At 38.3% G+C, this 14,326-nt stretch overlaps 1 protein-coding gene across 1 annotated transcript in view; it reads left to right on the top strand.

Annotated features, from left to right (window-relative positions):
* The window catches only part of SLC25A36 (solute carrier family 25 member 36), a 35,712-nt gene extending 23,312 nt beyond the window's left edge, over positions 1 to 12,400 (top strand). The window contains exons 5-7 of the mRNA XM_040612594.1: positions 4,238 to 4,304; positions 6,930 to 7,219; positions 7,975 to 12,400. Of these exons, the coding sequence (XP_040468528.1) occupies positions 4,238 to 4,304; positions 6,930 to 7,219; positions 7,975 to 8,168 (551 nt within the window). The 3' untranslated portion in view covers positions 8,169 to 12,400. The remainder of the gene's footprint in view (positions 1 to 4,237; positions 4,305 to 6,929; positions 7,220 to 7,974) is intronic.
* Positions 12,401 to 14,326: the final 1,926 nt, after the last annotated feature.

Raw genomic sequence — 14,326 nt, 5'->3', positions numbered from 1 at the left:
ACTCAAATGTAGATACTTCTATTTTAAAAAAATTGGGACCACTTTATTACTTACAGAGTTACCATGCTTTTGTAACTTTAGTAGTATGTACAGTTACTTAATACCAAATGAAATGCACGTTTAGTTCATTGATTACTGATATTAGAAAGTTTGATTTCATAAGGCATCTATCTTTTCATTCCTAAGATAAGGCTAGCTTTTTTGAATGATATTTTGGAGGGAGTGGGGAAGGAGGAGGGTTCACTCGTAAATTTGATATATAGGTAAGTATTTGGAGATATAAAATTGAACTGCTGCAAATGAGCAGAAATTTCAGTACTCAGTGCATTTTACACAACTATTTTAATATCTGTGGCCTGTTCTGATTATTTTTCTTTCTTTTTTTCCTAAACTTTTACCTGAAAACAGTTAGATCTCACAATAACTAATTCACAAATCCTTCCAATGGGATTCGATTTGTACACGTGTGTCTGATGAGGTCACTGCTTGTTGTTATGATACAGAAAAGCCTGTGTCTATTTTAGGCATTTACTGTACATTTCTCCCGTGAAAAGAGTGAGATCGTGTCATCTCATGCTCCCCATCCGCAGGTCACTTCCTGCAGAAATATGGACTAACTTAAACCTCGTGAGTACTGAACTGAGCGTCTCTTGCAGCCTCTAGTGTAAGAACCACACATTGGGTTTGTAATATCTATTAAATAAACAGAATAAGGGGAATTCACTTTTCATTATCTTAAACTCAGATGATGTGCATTGTGCAAAGACATCACTTCTCCTTAACTCTTAAGAGTTATTTTTTTCTGTGCAGTTCAGGGGAAGGTGAAAAATGCCTTTCACTGATAGCTGCTACCTTACTTAGCTCTGGCTAATTGAAAGTCCCTACTGGATTAAACAAGGCCTTTTGGTTTTTTCAGTGTCCCAGAGCTGCCTCTAAAATGCTGCAGCTGATATTCTTTGTTGCCACGTTATTTCAAAGACCTCTTTTCTTTTTCTTTTTAATATGTATATAATCTATCTGTCTCTTTCTGTTTTCTCCTTTGGTTTGTTTTTGTTCTACTACTTTGGATTTTTAATTCAGCATTCCATATTCATATGTGTCTTTATCAATTACATTGGCTTGTAGATTAAAAAAACCACCCTCTAACCTCTGAAATATGATGCATAATAGGAATACCTGGGATCTTACCTGTCAGTAGCTGGTATAGCTGAAAAAGTAGATTGAGACAATTCTTTCTGTCTGAAAGTGGGATACAATTGCGTAGACAAAAATAAAAGTGAAGTGCAGGGGTTTCTGGTATTGTCAAATTGGCCTACACTTCTAATGAATCTGGAATCTTTGTTGAGGCTACAACACATTGATAAGCATTGTAAAGTTCACTGAGACTTCTAAAAAGAAAAAAAGGAAAAGGAAACACTTAAGCTTCATAGCAGTTGTTGAAAGCCCCCCCCCCCCCTTATTTTTTAACAAGTAATTTTGCTACAAATTTTCTGTATTTAAAAATAAAAGCTTATCAAAGATCTCAAATGATATATTTCATGTTTTGGAGTGCTTTCCTTGGTGGCAGCATCACTCAGCTTGTAGTTCGTTTTTCTTCTTCCACTATTTACTACATTACCTATAAGAATTGAGCCATAGTCATTTTATCATGAAACCTTAATTATCAAAGGCTCTTTAAATTGAAAGCTTTGGTATGAACTGTCATGCAGTTTGGGCTTACGACAGCCCTAAAAAAAAGTTGGTTATGTCACTAAGTGTCTGACTATACTATTAAGGGTGTTATGCTTAAAGAATGTTTAGAGCAACCCAGGGAGTGCAAGTTTGGGCAGGCTAGGCTGCATCCTGTGCCAACTACCCTTCACTGGCAGTTTCCAATATACTCTTTTCCAGCCTGCCTAGAAGTATCAGGCTGCAGTGGTGGATGAGTGTAGTCACCACCGCCTCTGATATCACTTATGTGTTTCCTGTTCCAGATTTGGGATCTACAGAGACTGTTTTTTGGGAGGTTGAGTAGGAAGGAGAAAGGCTTGAGCGGATAATTCTGTAACATACAGTCTAGCTGTACCAAAATTCCAAAGCATGCCACTTAAATAGGAATGCAAAAGATTTTTTTGGTCTTCTTCACTTCTAACTAAGAACTAGGAGAGATATAAGAGCTGATTTTGTATCTTAGAGAGAAATATTTTCTGGGAAATGGGGTGTTTGTAGAGGAAGTCAGTAATTCTTTCCCACTTTCTTTAAAAGCATTTGCAGTCGATGTGCCCTTCACTGCACAATAGATATAGAAAGATTCTGATTTGAAATAAAAATTTAAAGATTTCTTGGTTCTAATATAAAGAAAAAAATGCAAGAACAATGTTTCCTTACAAGTTTAGTTCAACCAAGCATCAAGTGCTGTTGGAAGCAGTGGAGTTCTATGGCATTAAGTGACAGATCAGAAGGGCACTGAACTACAGAACCTTTTTTTGCAGATGCAGTATGTTTTAAAAAGTTTCTGTGCCTTGTTTTGGCAGAGTAGCTCCCTGATGCTTTGAGTTTCAGCATAATTACTTGCCTACATGAAATGCAGGTATAAAACAGTTCTGTCTTGTTAGGATTTCACTCACATCATATGTAGGGCTATATGTGTACCTAGACATAGGGCAGAGGAGGGGGGGGAAGCCAACCCTGAACCTTTTATATACCAGAGGAAATTATTTAGTTAAGAGGTTTGAGTCAATTGAAAAATCTTGTTTAATCTTTCGATTAAATAACCTCTAATGTGGTTTTGCTGTTTTGGCACAGAAATACAGCTAAATCTTAGTAGCTGCTAAACCTTGTAGTTTGTCTTTAGAACTGTAGATGAAAATCATAATGACCTAATTAAGATTTGGGGGTGAGGGTAGAACAAACTCTAAAACAGTTAAGATCCCCTGGCATTTCTCTTAAGTATTGCAGTCATTTGTGTGCAATGTAAACCTAGATTGTGATTGAATAGAAGTAACATGTATGTGAGCAGTTCTGCTAAATATATATATGTAAGCTGTTAATGACCTTCATAAACAAGCTTATCAATAGCCTGTTTGTTGTATAAGTATTGTGCACCAGATATGCACTGAACAAGGTAACTGTTGCTTTCCCACAACCCCAGTCCATTCCCTTGCAGGAGGGCAGCATGTCCTTGTAGTGATATACAAGTGATGTATGTCACTTAGAAAGCAAGTGTCTAAATTTATCATCTCTTGCCTGGCCATGTTCCAGCTCTTCCCTTTTTCCTCTTCTCTCCTGCAGACGTGACACCTCATTAATGGTGCATGTGTGGTATTACAACTCTAGATGTTTTTATTTTACTTTTATTTTTTCCCGCCCCACCCCCCCACTCCCCCAGAGCTGCCTCTCACTTAGCTCTTTTTCTTTCCACGGTTGTGCAGAAGTAAGACTGATTCTTACTTCTTTTCTTTTTCAGTTTTTAATTTCTTTCCTCTTCTCTTTTTCTTCCTTTTCTTTTTCTTTAGCAGACTGAAAATCAAAGCTTTAACTTTTAGCCCTTATGCAAGCCTGAATAGTTGCTGTCTGTCTGGATAGTTAGAAGTCATACTATTTACTTTAACAATTTAAACACTCACTGCTTGTAAAAGTATTCCTAGGCCAACCAACAATCTCTGCTTTGATTTCTAAATAAAACTTTAATGCTCAAATTTAACTGCTCTTTTATAGTTAAGTGTTAAAAGGTCTCTTAACTTACAGTAATACATGGCTTTGAACTGCACCAAAAGTAGTATTTATTCAGTCTGCATGCTTTTAAACTCGGATTGTATTTCAGGTAGCTAATTAAATTGACACAATGTTTTATACCATTTCAAATTGCTATAGCTGTATCTGCAATGCATTCTTGTTGATACATTTGCCAAATTGGCTAGTATTAGTCTAGCTAGCTTTGCTGTTCTGTGGTGTCAAAACAGGGTTGGTATGATTAGATAGGCAGAGAAATGTACACAATTGGGCTTATTTTATATGGGACGTCTCTTACTAAGAATCAAACTTACTCAGTATTAATATAAAAGTTTAAAAATAAGCTAAATGTTTATTGGCTGTATGGATTCATAAAATGTCAGTGTAGGACTACAACGGGTACTGTCTAAAAATCAGTATAGTCCGAGTTTTTGCATCCACTGTACCTTACTGTGTGCGATTCGAACTTAGATGCAGTTGCTGTTGTGATTCTATCACATCTAACTCTTTTTTTTAAATATTTTAGGTTTTACTGCGATCACAACAACTAATCCCATTTGGCTAGTAAAGACACGATTACAGCTCGATGCAAGGTATAGTAACAATGGGAAATATCACTGCTGTGATAAGATTTCGCTTACGTGTTCTGAATCTGTTCTGCACCCTAAAATGGAATGATTCTTTAAATATCCAGCAGCTTAAATTTGAAAATTTTATGCTCCTCTGTCTACAAGATACACTGTCATTTTTATTTATTTCAACCTCTGTGTTCTAAGGCTGCTTGAGGCACTATGGTATACTGGCCAGCAAACTGGAATGAATTAAAAGGTTAAGTCTCATTAAAATAATATTCTACCAACCATATGCTTACATTTTCCATCAGTGATACATTCTCTTTGTTTTTAGCTGTTGAGCTAAACATTCCTGAAGTAATATTTTAGCAAAAGTTTAGAACAATGCCTGAAACACCCTGGTTTTCATTTTTTTACATATAGTAAGCTTTAGCCTATAAAAAGGGAAAGACTGTTTTCATAGATCAAAAAACAGGAATTGTTCTAATGCAGGAGAGTAAATAGAAGTTGTTTGGACTTACTACAGAATCAATTACAGAAATTTATTATAATAAAACCTGTAATGAAATAGAATTTTATATAAATATGGAGGAAGAAAGACCATTATATTCCCATCGATGTGAAACTCTAGGGAGCAACTGATGTGGTGCAAGTGTCTCAGTGCAACTATCTTGTTCGTTTTATAGACTTCCTTACTGAAAGCTTAGCATGCAAGATAAAATTATTTCTGTGGCTATCCTTAATAAATGTATTTAGGATGAGCCACATAATCCTATTTGGAGATCTGTTGGGCTTTCTATATTAAGTGCATATTAGCATTTTTTTCTCTTTAGCAGGGATATTGGCAGCTTCAAGATGACCCTAGTTAATACATCCCAGAACTAGTTTTACTGTGAGATTTTTTTTTTGTGTGATGCCATCATATGGTTGGGTGATAATTTCACAGCTAATTCCAAGGGGGTTTTGATGTTATGTGCAACCTGATGGTGTTTGTGTCTCTGCTTGTTTTTTACTGACTAATCGGTTAAATTGCTTAAACTATAGGGCTTTAAGAAAATTAGGGAAAATTCCAGATTTCTTGTAAACATTGTCTGTACATTTTATCAAGCATGTTGTTCATGTGGGAGAGCTAATTAAGGATCTTCCAACTGTGCAGGACACTGTAATTACATGGGCTAGTCTAGTACGTACTGCATTCTCAGCTCTTCTAATTCAGTAGTTGTTAGAGGCATAGAAACACTTGGCCTGTGGGATTATCATGGTTTGATCTTGTTTCTGTTGAAGTTCCTAAAAGTTCCTCTGATCCCAGTAAGAGCTGGAGAAGGCATGTGTTCTGTTCCTAAAATGAAATTTCTTTGGCTTTCTGGCATCAGAAGAGCTAACTCTTACAGAAATTTGTCATTGCACTTGTCTAGGTGTAACAGGGATGCATGGGGACTGGGTGCTGCTAGAGCTGCAGCTGTAGGTCCTGCTGGTCTTCCTACCAGCTGTTCTTTGATTTTTTTTTTTTATCCCCCCCCCCCCCCCCCCCCCCCCCCCCCCCCTTGCCTGTCAGCAAATTGGTGCCAGCACCCCAGATCCCCGCAGTGTCTGCCACCTAGCTTACTCAAGATCTGATGTGCAGCAACATGTGCCTGGTCTTTCTCTTAGTTGTACTTGGTACCTTTTTTCCGTTGCTGCCTGACATTGCAGTTTCAAACCATCAGGACTTAAATTCTGCCATCAAGCAATGCCTCACACTACCGATATAGTAGCTTCTACCACTATCTGTCTTGCTTTGACAGTATGTGTATGAGTTACTGTAACTTCTTACAAGGTTATTTGCTGGTTTACTCTGACTTGCTCACTCAGGAGACCTCTGCTGGCAGAATCCATGTGCTTCAAGTGCCTGCACTTGCTGCTGCAGCAAAGCATAGTCTAGTCAGTGTTGTAACGGCTTTGCATAGCTGTGTACAGTATGCTATATATTTCAATATGCACGACTCAATTCAGTAATCAAGCTAAAACAGGCAGTAAGTAAGATTTTATGTACCAAATATTGCTTGATACAGTCATGTCTAATGAGCATTTTCCTTGACATCAACAGTGGCTTAGTTGAATCAAGGAATAGTTGCCTGTGTTGTATTGGTTGGTATGCTCCCTTTGGATATGCTAGTTGTCTGCTGATAGCCGTGGTGCTGTGAGGCTTGCTGTTGGAACTCTTCGCCGCTGTAATTACCATGCTGTGGAGCTGTTTTTGAAGCAAAATTTAGGGTAAATTCACTGTCATTATGCAGAATAAAATGGTTGGGTTTTTTCCACAAGTCACTGACATTCCCAGTTCATTTGGGAGGCTGTTTGAAAGCATTTAGGCCTTTATTGTGTAAGACTGAAGCCTGGAGCTGTTAAACTTGTCTATGTGATACTTCTTATTCTTTAGTCACAGTATCAAGTTTGGCTTGGATTCAGTGTAACGCTTTCCTTGTGTTTAGTGCTGAAGGCCTTCAATACTTTGTTTTGTGTGTTCTTAAATGCGTCTGAATTGGAGCCCCTCAGCATCAACGAGAGATGTTTCTGAAGTCCTCTTGTCACTCAAACAAAACTGTTTAATTATTTTCCAGTCTCAAGAGCACCAGCTTGATGTCTGTCTTGTTCTCTCCTTTTTAGGAATCGTGGAGAAAAGCGAATGAGTGCTTTTGAATGTGTCCGAAAAGTTTATCGATCAGATGGTATTAAAGGCTTTTACAGAGGAATGTCAGCATCCTACGCAGGCATATCTGAGACTGTTATTCATTTTGTTATTTATGAGAGTATTAAGAGAAAAATTCTAGAGTATAAGACTGGTTCTGCCATGGACAATGAGGATGAATCAGCAAAAGAAGCTTCAGACTTTGTTGGGATGATGATGGCTGCTGCCACTTCCAAAACTTGTGCAACATCAATAGCATATCCCCATGGTAAGTGGGGCGCATACAGCTGAGAGCCTGAATCAAATTGATAAAGGGAGTCTTTCCAGTGACACTGGAAGTACCAGGTTTTGGCTTACTTGCTAAAGAACTATCTCTTTGGCTAAAGCTTTTCATGTCAGATTCAGCGAGTCAACTTCAGTATAGTATTCAGAAATGGAGGTGGTTTTAAGTGGATTTCTAGCATGGCCTCTTCGTAGGCTCTTTTTTTATTACTATTTTTTCTCCAAAGGATTTGCCAGGGTATGGCCCACAGTACTTCAGGAGAAGGTCCTTTTTGACTTGGAATAGTTCTGTATACTCAGCGATTTCACATAGTTTGTCAGCACGTTCTTGTCCCCCCCTCTAGGAAAACCCACTGTCTAGTTTAGTTTTCAGTTGCACTTAATTTTCCTGCAAAGTAGTTGTGTATATTTTGTTTGTTAATGGGTTGAGTGCTTCATTAGTGGCAACTTCCAAGATAAAATGTAAGCCCAAACAGTCCTGTTCTGGATTTTAACTAAGCAAATAAACTTTCCTTGCTTAGTTAGATATTTAATACTACCTAAAATTTAACTTATTTTCCTCTTACACATACTTGGTTTGTTTCTATGTTTGTTTCCCTTTTCCGTTTTTTGAAGAGTTTATCTGAGATGGAGAATTTGGGGAGGGGGAAAGGTTGCTTTTTAATGTGAAATCACTAACTGGTTTTTGGGAAAGATAGTGAAAAGCGGTGAATGTAACCACATGTGGTTTTCTTTGCACAGAGGTTGTACGAACAAGACTAAGAGAAGAGGGAACAAAATACAGATCTTTCTTCCAGACGCTGTCTTTGCTTGTGCGTGAAGAAGGGTATGGATCCCTCTACCGAGGTTTAACTACGCATCTGATCAGACAGATTCCAAACACGGCTATCATGATGTCAACCTATGAAGTGGTAGTCTACTTGCTCGATGGATAGCAGCATGGCAGGGCTTCCTAGAAGAAGGTGGAAGAGTGAACGACTGGAGTGGACCACTGAATGTCAATGCCAATGTGGTGGGCAAAAGAAAAGTTATATCGGGAACATGCAGCTATGGACAAAACAGAAGGTTGATTGTGGGCAACTATGAATAATTTTGCTGCCTTATTGTATGGTCTCTTAGCAATGTGACAAGTGGGAACTGCCCCTTAGGGAATGCCTTTACATATCTCTTAATGCAAAATCGTGACATTCTTTTCATCTGTTAATCTAGACAAGGCCATTCAGTCATCAGAGACCTGATGGGTGCGGGAGGGGGCAGGGACATAAAATATATTCTTGGGCAGCCTTATTCACATCTCTTGGTGATTGCTCTCAACTGCATCTGTTTTGTTCTGGTTTACTGCACAGTAACCTGTTGGAAGAATGGGCAAGACAGTATGTTCATACCTTTCCATACCTGAAACTTCCATTCAGTTACTCTGAAGATACATAAAGAGACTGAGGTAGTAGTCAGCGTGTAAAGTTTTCTGTGTTGCTACCTCAAGAGAAAATATGGCGCAGGGACCCAGAACCAGAGTTATTTCTTCACTGCAAAAGGTGATACTTGGGGTGTGTTTTGGATTTTTTGTGTGCGTGTTAGTTTTTTTTAAAGTTCGAGCAGTGTTGTAGGTTAGTGAGAGAGGATCTGATTGTTGAACTCTTCAGGTTATCAATCTTTTAATACTGGTATATGTGGATTTTGAGTTCTGCTGCATCATCCTTTTTCTTTTCTGGAACTTCCCCTCCATAAGAGAGACCTAATGAAATATTCTCCTATATCATCAGTTCTCCTTGCCAGTCTGTGTCACTCACACAGCTAAGGAAGAATTTGCTGAGTGCTACTTCATAGCCTCTTAAGGATTCTGAATGTGATAAGAAATCTCAACTAGTTCAGCCTACCATTTGTGAAAACAGGATTCACTCAAATAGTTTCATGCTACCTAAGAACAAGCTGTGTTACTGTAGGTCTGGCAAATCCTGACTTGGATTGCCAGTACCTATATAGAAGTACAGGGGAAGAACACATACCACCATGGCTAAGGTGACCGGAAGGCAGAAAACAGTTGAGGTTGTGATAGGTCTTTCAGTACAGACAGCCTCTCTGCAGAATGGTGGGGAAAATTGTAACTGAGATTTTCTTGTAAGCATTCCCCTTGGTAATTGCTTTATCACTTTTTCCAACTTTTGAGCCTGTGTACTGAACTGCAAATGACAGCATAACCTTGTCCTCCAGATTGTCTGAATATTCAGGCATTGGTTTTGTTCTATAGGCCAACTGCAAAACAATGCATTGTATTCAGCAGTGAGGCTTAGCTAGTTTCTTCTGTCATAATTTACAGGGTTTTCTAAAACCATACAGCTGGGATGTCAAAATCAGAAGCTTAATGTTACAAGAACTTTTACAGCTTTCCAAACAGGTATCTTTTATGTGCACCTTGAGTACTTCTCAGTCTGTACCCAGGATCCTTAGGAGGAAAATTATCATTATAAATTGGAGACAATAGCTTTCTTCCTATAAATGCTGCTACACTGGTGTGGACAGAACTGTCCTATCAATTCTTCCAGTGTGGTACTTCAGTACACTTAAACTGTGCATTGTGTGCAATGGCTTTATTTTATGAACGACTCCTTATGCACTTTGTGGCCTTCTTATGGCTTATGACTTTTTTTTTTTCCTCTTACTGGTTATCTGTAGTCAAACTGCCTTCGAAACATGCAGTTTGATTTTAAACAAAGCATGTGGTTTGATTTCTGTGTAAGCTGTGCAGGATAAAACATTTTATGCAGTATGATCTATAGCATCTCCGTTGCAGTAGTTCTGTAAGCTGTATGTAAAAGCTGGAAGCTTACAGAACAAATCAGTCTGGGTTTTTCTCATTTGTTTTCCTTTTTGACCCTCACCATGTTCTCCATGCAGTGTCAAAGTATCTGAGTATTTTTTGTACTTCTCTGTACTGACTGTTCATCCTTCTAAAAGCCACCTATAGTCTGCACAGTGAACTTGGAGTGGAGGCTTAGCTGTATTAACTTCCTTCTCCTTGCAAAATGTTATCTTACCTCTTTTGGAAGACAGAGTGCGGTCTGTGATGTGACCAAAGTTGAATTTGGTTTTTTTTAAAGAAGCGAGGGAAGTGCCTAAATCTGTGTTCTAAAGTGGATTTTTTTCTAGTGATCTGTCTAGGAAAAGTCTGAAGTATTCATGACTCTGACCTAAGTCTCGCTGTGATGCCATTGTTCAGATAACTCGGCCAAGTGCAGGAATAGCTACTTACTGTAACTTTTGTTCTGTAGAAAGTGGATTACTCTTCAGGCCATCCAGATTATTCAGCTGTAGATAAAATATAAGTTGGCAAAGATGATATTTGGCTTTGGAGCTCATGAATACAATTAACTCTCATGAAGCCTAGGCTAATCCAAGTGTTACTCTCCTCTGTTTATTGCATATGTTGTCCCTTGGTTACATGTTCATCTCCCATTAATTCACTGGGTACTGTGTGTGCACTTTGGGTGAGAGCAGACCCCCTGGAGTTGATAAACAGAAAATGTTAACAAGGATAAATTGCATATGGGAGACAACAATTAAAAGTAGACAATCAGCTTATTCCATTTTTTTAATGGGTGTTTAAGCAATGTTTTAAACTTCAGGGGTGATCTTCTTTTTGGTTTGTTTTACATAAAATGTAAACCCAAAGTTTCTTGGGATTTTTTATTTCTAAACTACCAGTACAAAGTTACCTCTGAAATATTCCCAAAGATCTTTAAATTATTTATATAATTTTCTTGATATTTATTATAAAAAGTCAAAGGGAATAAGAAGATGCTACATTCAGTAATATCTTTAACGACAGAACTGAAAGGAGTGCATTTTAAACTTTCTTGTAACTTAGATGGTCATCTTGATTTATATTTGAATGTAGTGTTTGCATCGCACTTTTGTGCTAGAGGCCAAGGTCTTGGATCTCTGAAAAGCTCACAGTAATTAATTAGCTTGTTCATATTTCCCTTGCCGAGATGAAACTTAAATGTTATTGCAAGCTGTTCATTTTGACTCGGCAACCAGTTAGACGTGGGAAACGCTGTGAGACTACAGTTTCCTGAGCCAGTCAAGAGATGGCAGTGGAGCATGCATCCTTCAGGGAAAAGGAGCCCCTCTGCCAGGGTGGCTGCCTCCCTGTGTTACAGGGCACTGGTGGGCCCTGGGTGTCTGTGGCAGTGTACTGGGGGGACATGGCAAGCCGGCCCAAGTTTGGAAGTCCATAAAAAAAAAAATTAAAATAACTTAGTCAATGCAGTCACACTGCTCAGCCCCTCTTTTATGCATCTGGTCCCTGTAGAGCTGTGTGAAAACAGGTGAGTTGTGGTGTGTTGGCAGAGAGCTGAGCCTAGCCTTTAAAGTGACTGATAGACCTGCTGTTTCTGTCGGAACTTCTGATCTACTAGCCTATGTTGTTTTAAAGTAGGTTTACACTAGGGATTTATGGAGGTTTTTTAGTTATTTTAATTGTAACTGAAACATCAACCTGTGCATTTGTTTGTTGACATTGCACCTGTCTAGTTTCCTGTTTACATAATGCACTCCATATAATTCCTTTCCAATTGAGATGTTTGTTAATGACAGTTTCTGCTATTCTGTTTTTGTAACATTCCTCAGACCTGTAGCATTTTAAAAGAATGCTTCCAGAGACAAAAGATTGGAGAGCCTTTATAAATGTTGCTTCCTGTTTAAATTTGGAAAACAAGCTGAACACTGAAGTGTGCCTAGGTAAATGTATTACTCTTTTTTTTTTTTTTTTCTTTTCCAACTTTCTGTCTGTTAAGACTCAATTATGTAAGTTCAGTTCTACAGGAGAGTCTGCCTACCCTGCATATGTGAATGTAATTATGCCCTCGGAGTCATAGCTAAACACTCACAAATGACAGTTTGAGAATACTTCAATGCTCGCGTGAGGTTTGCTATTATTCTTACATGTAGTTGGCTGTAAACAATGTGCATTTACTCTGTATTTATATAGGTAACTTTTTTGTTTGGATTGCTTTAAACTTCAAAGCAAATTAAAATGATATGCTTCTATTCAAATGTTGCCTTCTGTGCTAAACTCTACACTATTTTTAACCTTTTAATTTTCCTATTACTGATATATACCAGTGCCTGGACAGTTGTGATTAAAAGTGAGCAATTCATTAGGAAATCCCAGTGAATCATTTTATCTTGTTCCATTTTCAAGTAACTGAAAATAAGTTATCTGTATTGTGGCTATAATGTGTTTTTTGAAGGGGTTCATGGGTGGTTTAAACCAGTTGGATGTGTTCTTGCAGTTGGATTTGAATATTGTTATCTCTGTAGAACCAAGTGTTACTGCCTGTCAACTGAGATTCAGTAACTAGTGATCAGAAAATTTGTGTCCATTTAAAATGCTAGCTAGCACAAACCACTGCTGACAAAAAACAAATGGCAGTAATTCCTTAAAATATTCAGTTAATTGCTCATACAGTTAAAACCAAGTCCTTGAATCTGAAACATTAGGTAACATTTTTCTTGAAAGCAGGTATTTGATCTGAAGTCTGTCCTCAGAATGCCTCAGAAATAATTCTGCAAATGTGTATGTAGGTGGTGTTTGGTGATTGTGTGCTGTGTTTTTTCCCCTCAATGTGTGTTCTAGAACTGAATCCTTTGCAGCCTTTAATACAGAGCCAGGCTGGATGTCTCTCATTCTTTCAGCTATTAAGAACTACTTCAAAACTTGCATTAAAACAGCACATCTGTGATAACTTTTCTCTTTCAGTAGGTATAATGTGAATTGACCTACCTTGCTGTGCTTCTGAGACTGTCTGGCTTCCAGATCACCCAGGCTTAGAGGTGATCAGTCTTTTGGAATCAGTACAGGCAGCCAGCACACTTATCCCTGACATATCTGAAGTTATGCCTCTAATTGGCATAATTGTAATTGTCTGTAATTGATCTTTCACTTTAACCCTCCAAAAGAGGCACATTGGCAGGGCAGACCTCAGGTTAAGTGTTTGAGTGTGTTTTGACAAGTTGTGCAGCTTTACAACCTCTTCTGCTTTAGGGGTTATTAAGCTTGCCCTGCAAAAAAAGCATGTACATGAAATGAAGGTATATGTAAGGTCCTAAATGAGTTATGGCTTGGCATTAATACAGTAGTGTAGTCTGACAGATGCAACCTAAAAGCATGTGAGGTTTAACAATGATCTCTTTAACACAAAGAAAAAAGCCCTTGAATTTGACAATGCACTTAACACTAAAATAAAAAGGTACTTCCAAAGACAAATACTCTTCTTATCTTCTATGCACTGTTGCCAGCCAGTGTGCTTTGTGCTGACTCAGAACATCATTAACTTCTTGCACGGCTTCTATCAAAGGCAGGAAATGCCAGGATAGGAATCTAGTTCTCATGAGCAAATGGATACAAACAAAATGGTGTATTGAACTGTGGAAGGTAGATTAGAGAGGAGGAGCTTCTGCTTTTGTAGATGGAATATTTCAAGGGATGCTCTTAAGACTGACTTTACTAATGGAGAGATGCTTGTTAATGGTGGACCTTCATGAAGCTAACTGAAAGATTTCAAAGAGCACCTCCAGATGGTGAAATGTACTAATTCTGGGTAGGTGTCTGTGCAAGGGGGAGTTTCCTTCCTGAACTGTGGCTGTTCAGAAGTCAGTAGCTTTTCCTGATGCTGCTCCTGCAGCAGGCACTTGGGGTGGGACTGAGGATGTAAATGTTGAAATTGTCTGGTAAACTCCAGTGAGACTTGATCATCCATCCAGAATTATGAAGACAGGTGTGCAAGTGTGGCAGAAAATATTTTAAGGGTTCTGTTAATACAGGACTGTCACTATATAATGGAGAGTAGGTCTTGTAGAACCAGTATTTAAAAGGGAAGACAAATGAGGAAACTACAGGCTCGTGTGTCTGTAGCAAGCAGAGCTCTAACTACATCAGTCCTCTGCAAAGTATGTTCCAGACACAGAAGTAACTGTTAGCAAGTATTGATGATGTTAGAATAAGCTGACGATTATTTGTGGTCATCTCTATTTTGATGAAGTTAATGCGGGAGATCTAGTCCATGTTTTTTGTGGAACTATATGGTGTGGA

Source organism: Falco naumanni, chromosome 13, assembly GCF_017639655.2.
Source record: "Falco naumanni isolate bFalNau1 chromosome 13, bFalNau1.pat, whole genome shotgun sequence".
Taxonomy (NCBI): domain Eukaryota; kingdom Metazoa; phylum Chordata; class Aves; order Falconiformes; family Falconidae; genus Falco; species Falco naumanni.
The sequence above is the reverse complement of the archived record's forward strand: the minus strand, read 5'-3'. Positions and strand labels throughout refer to the sequence as shown.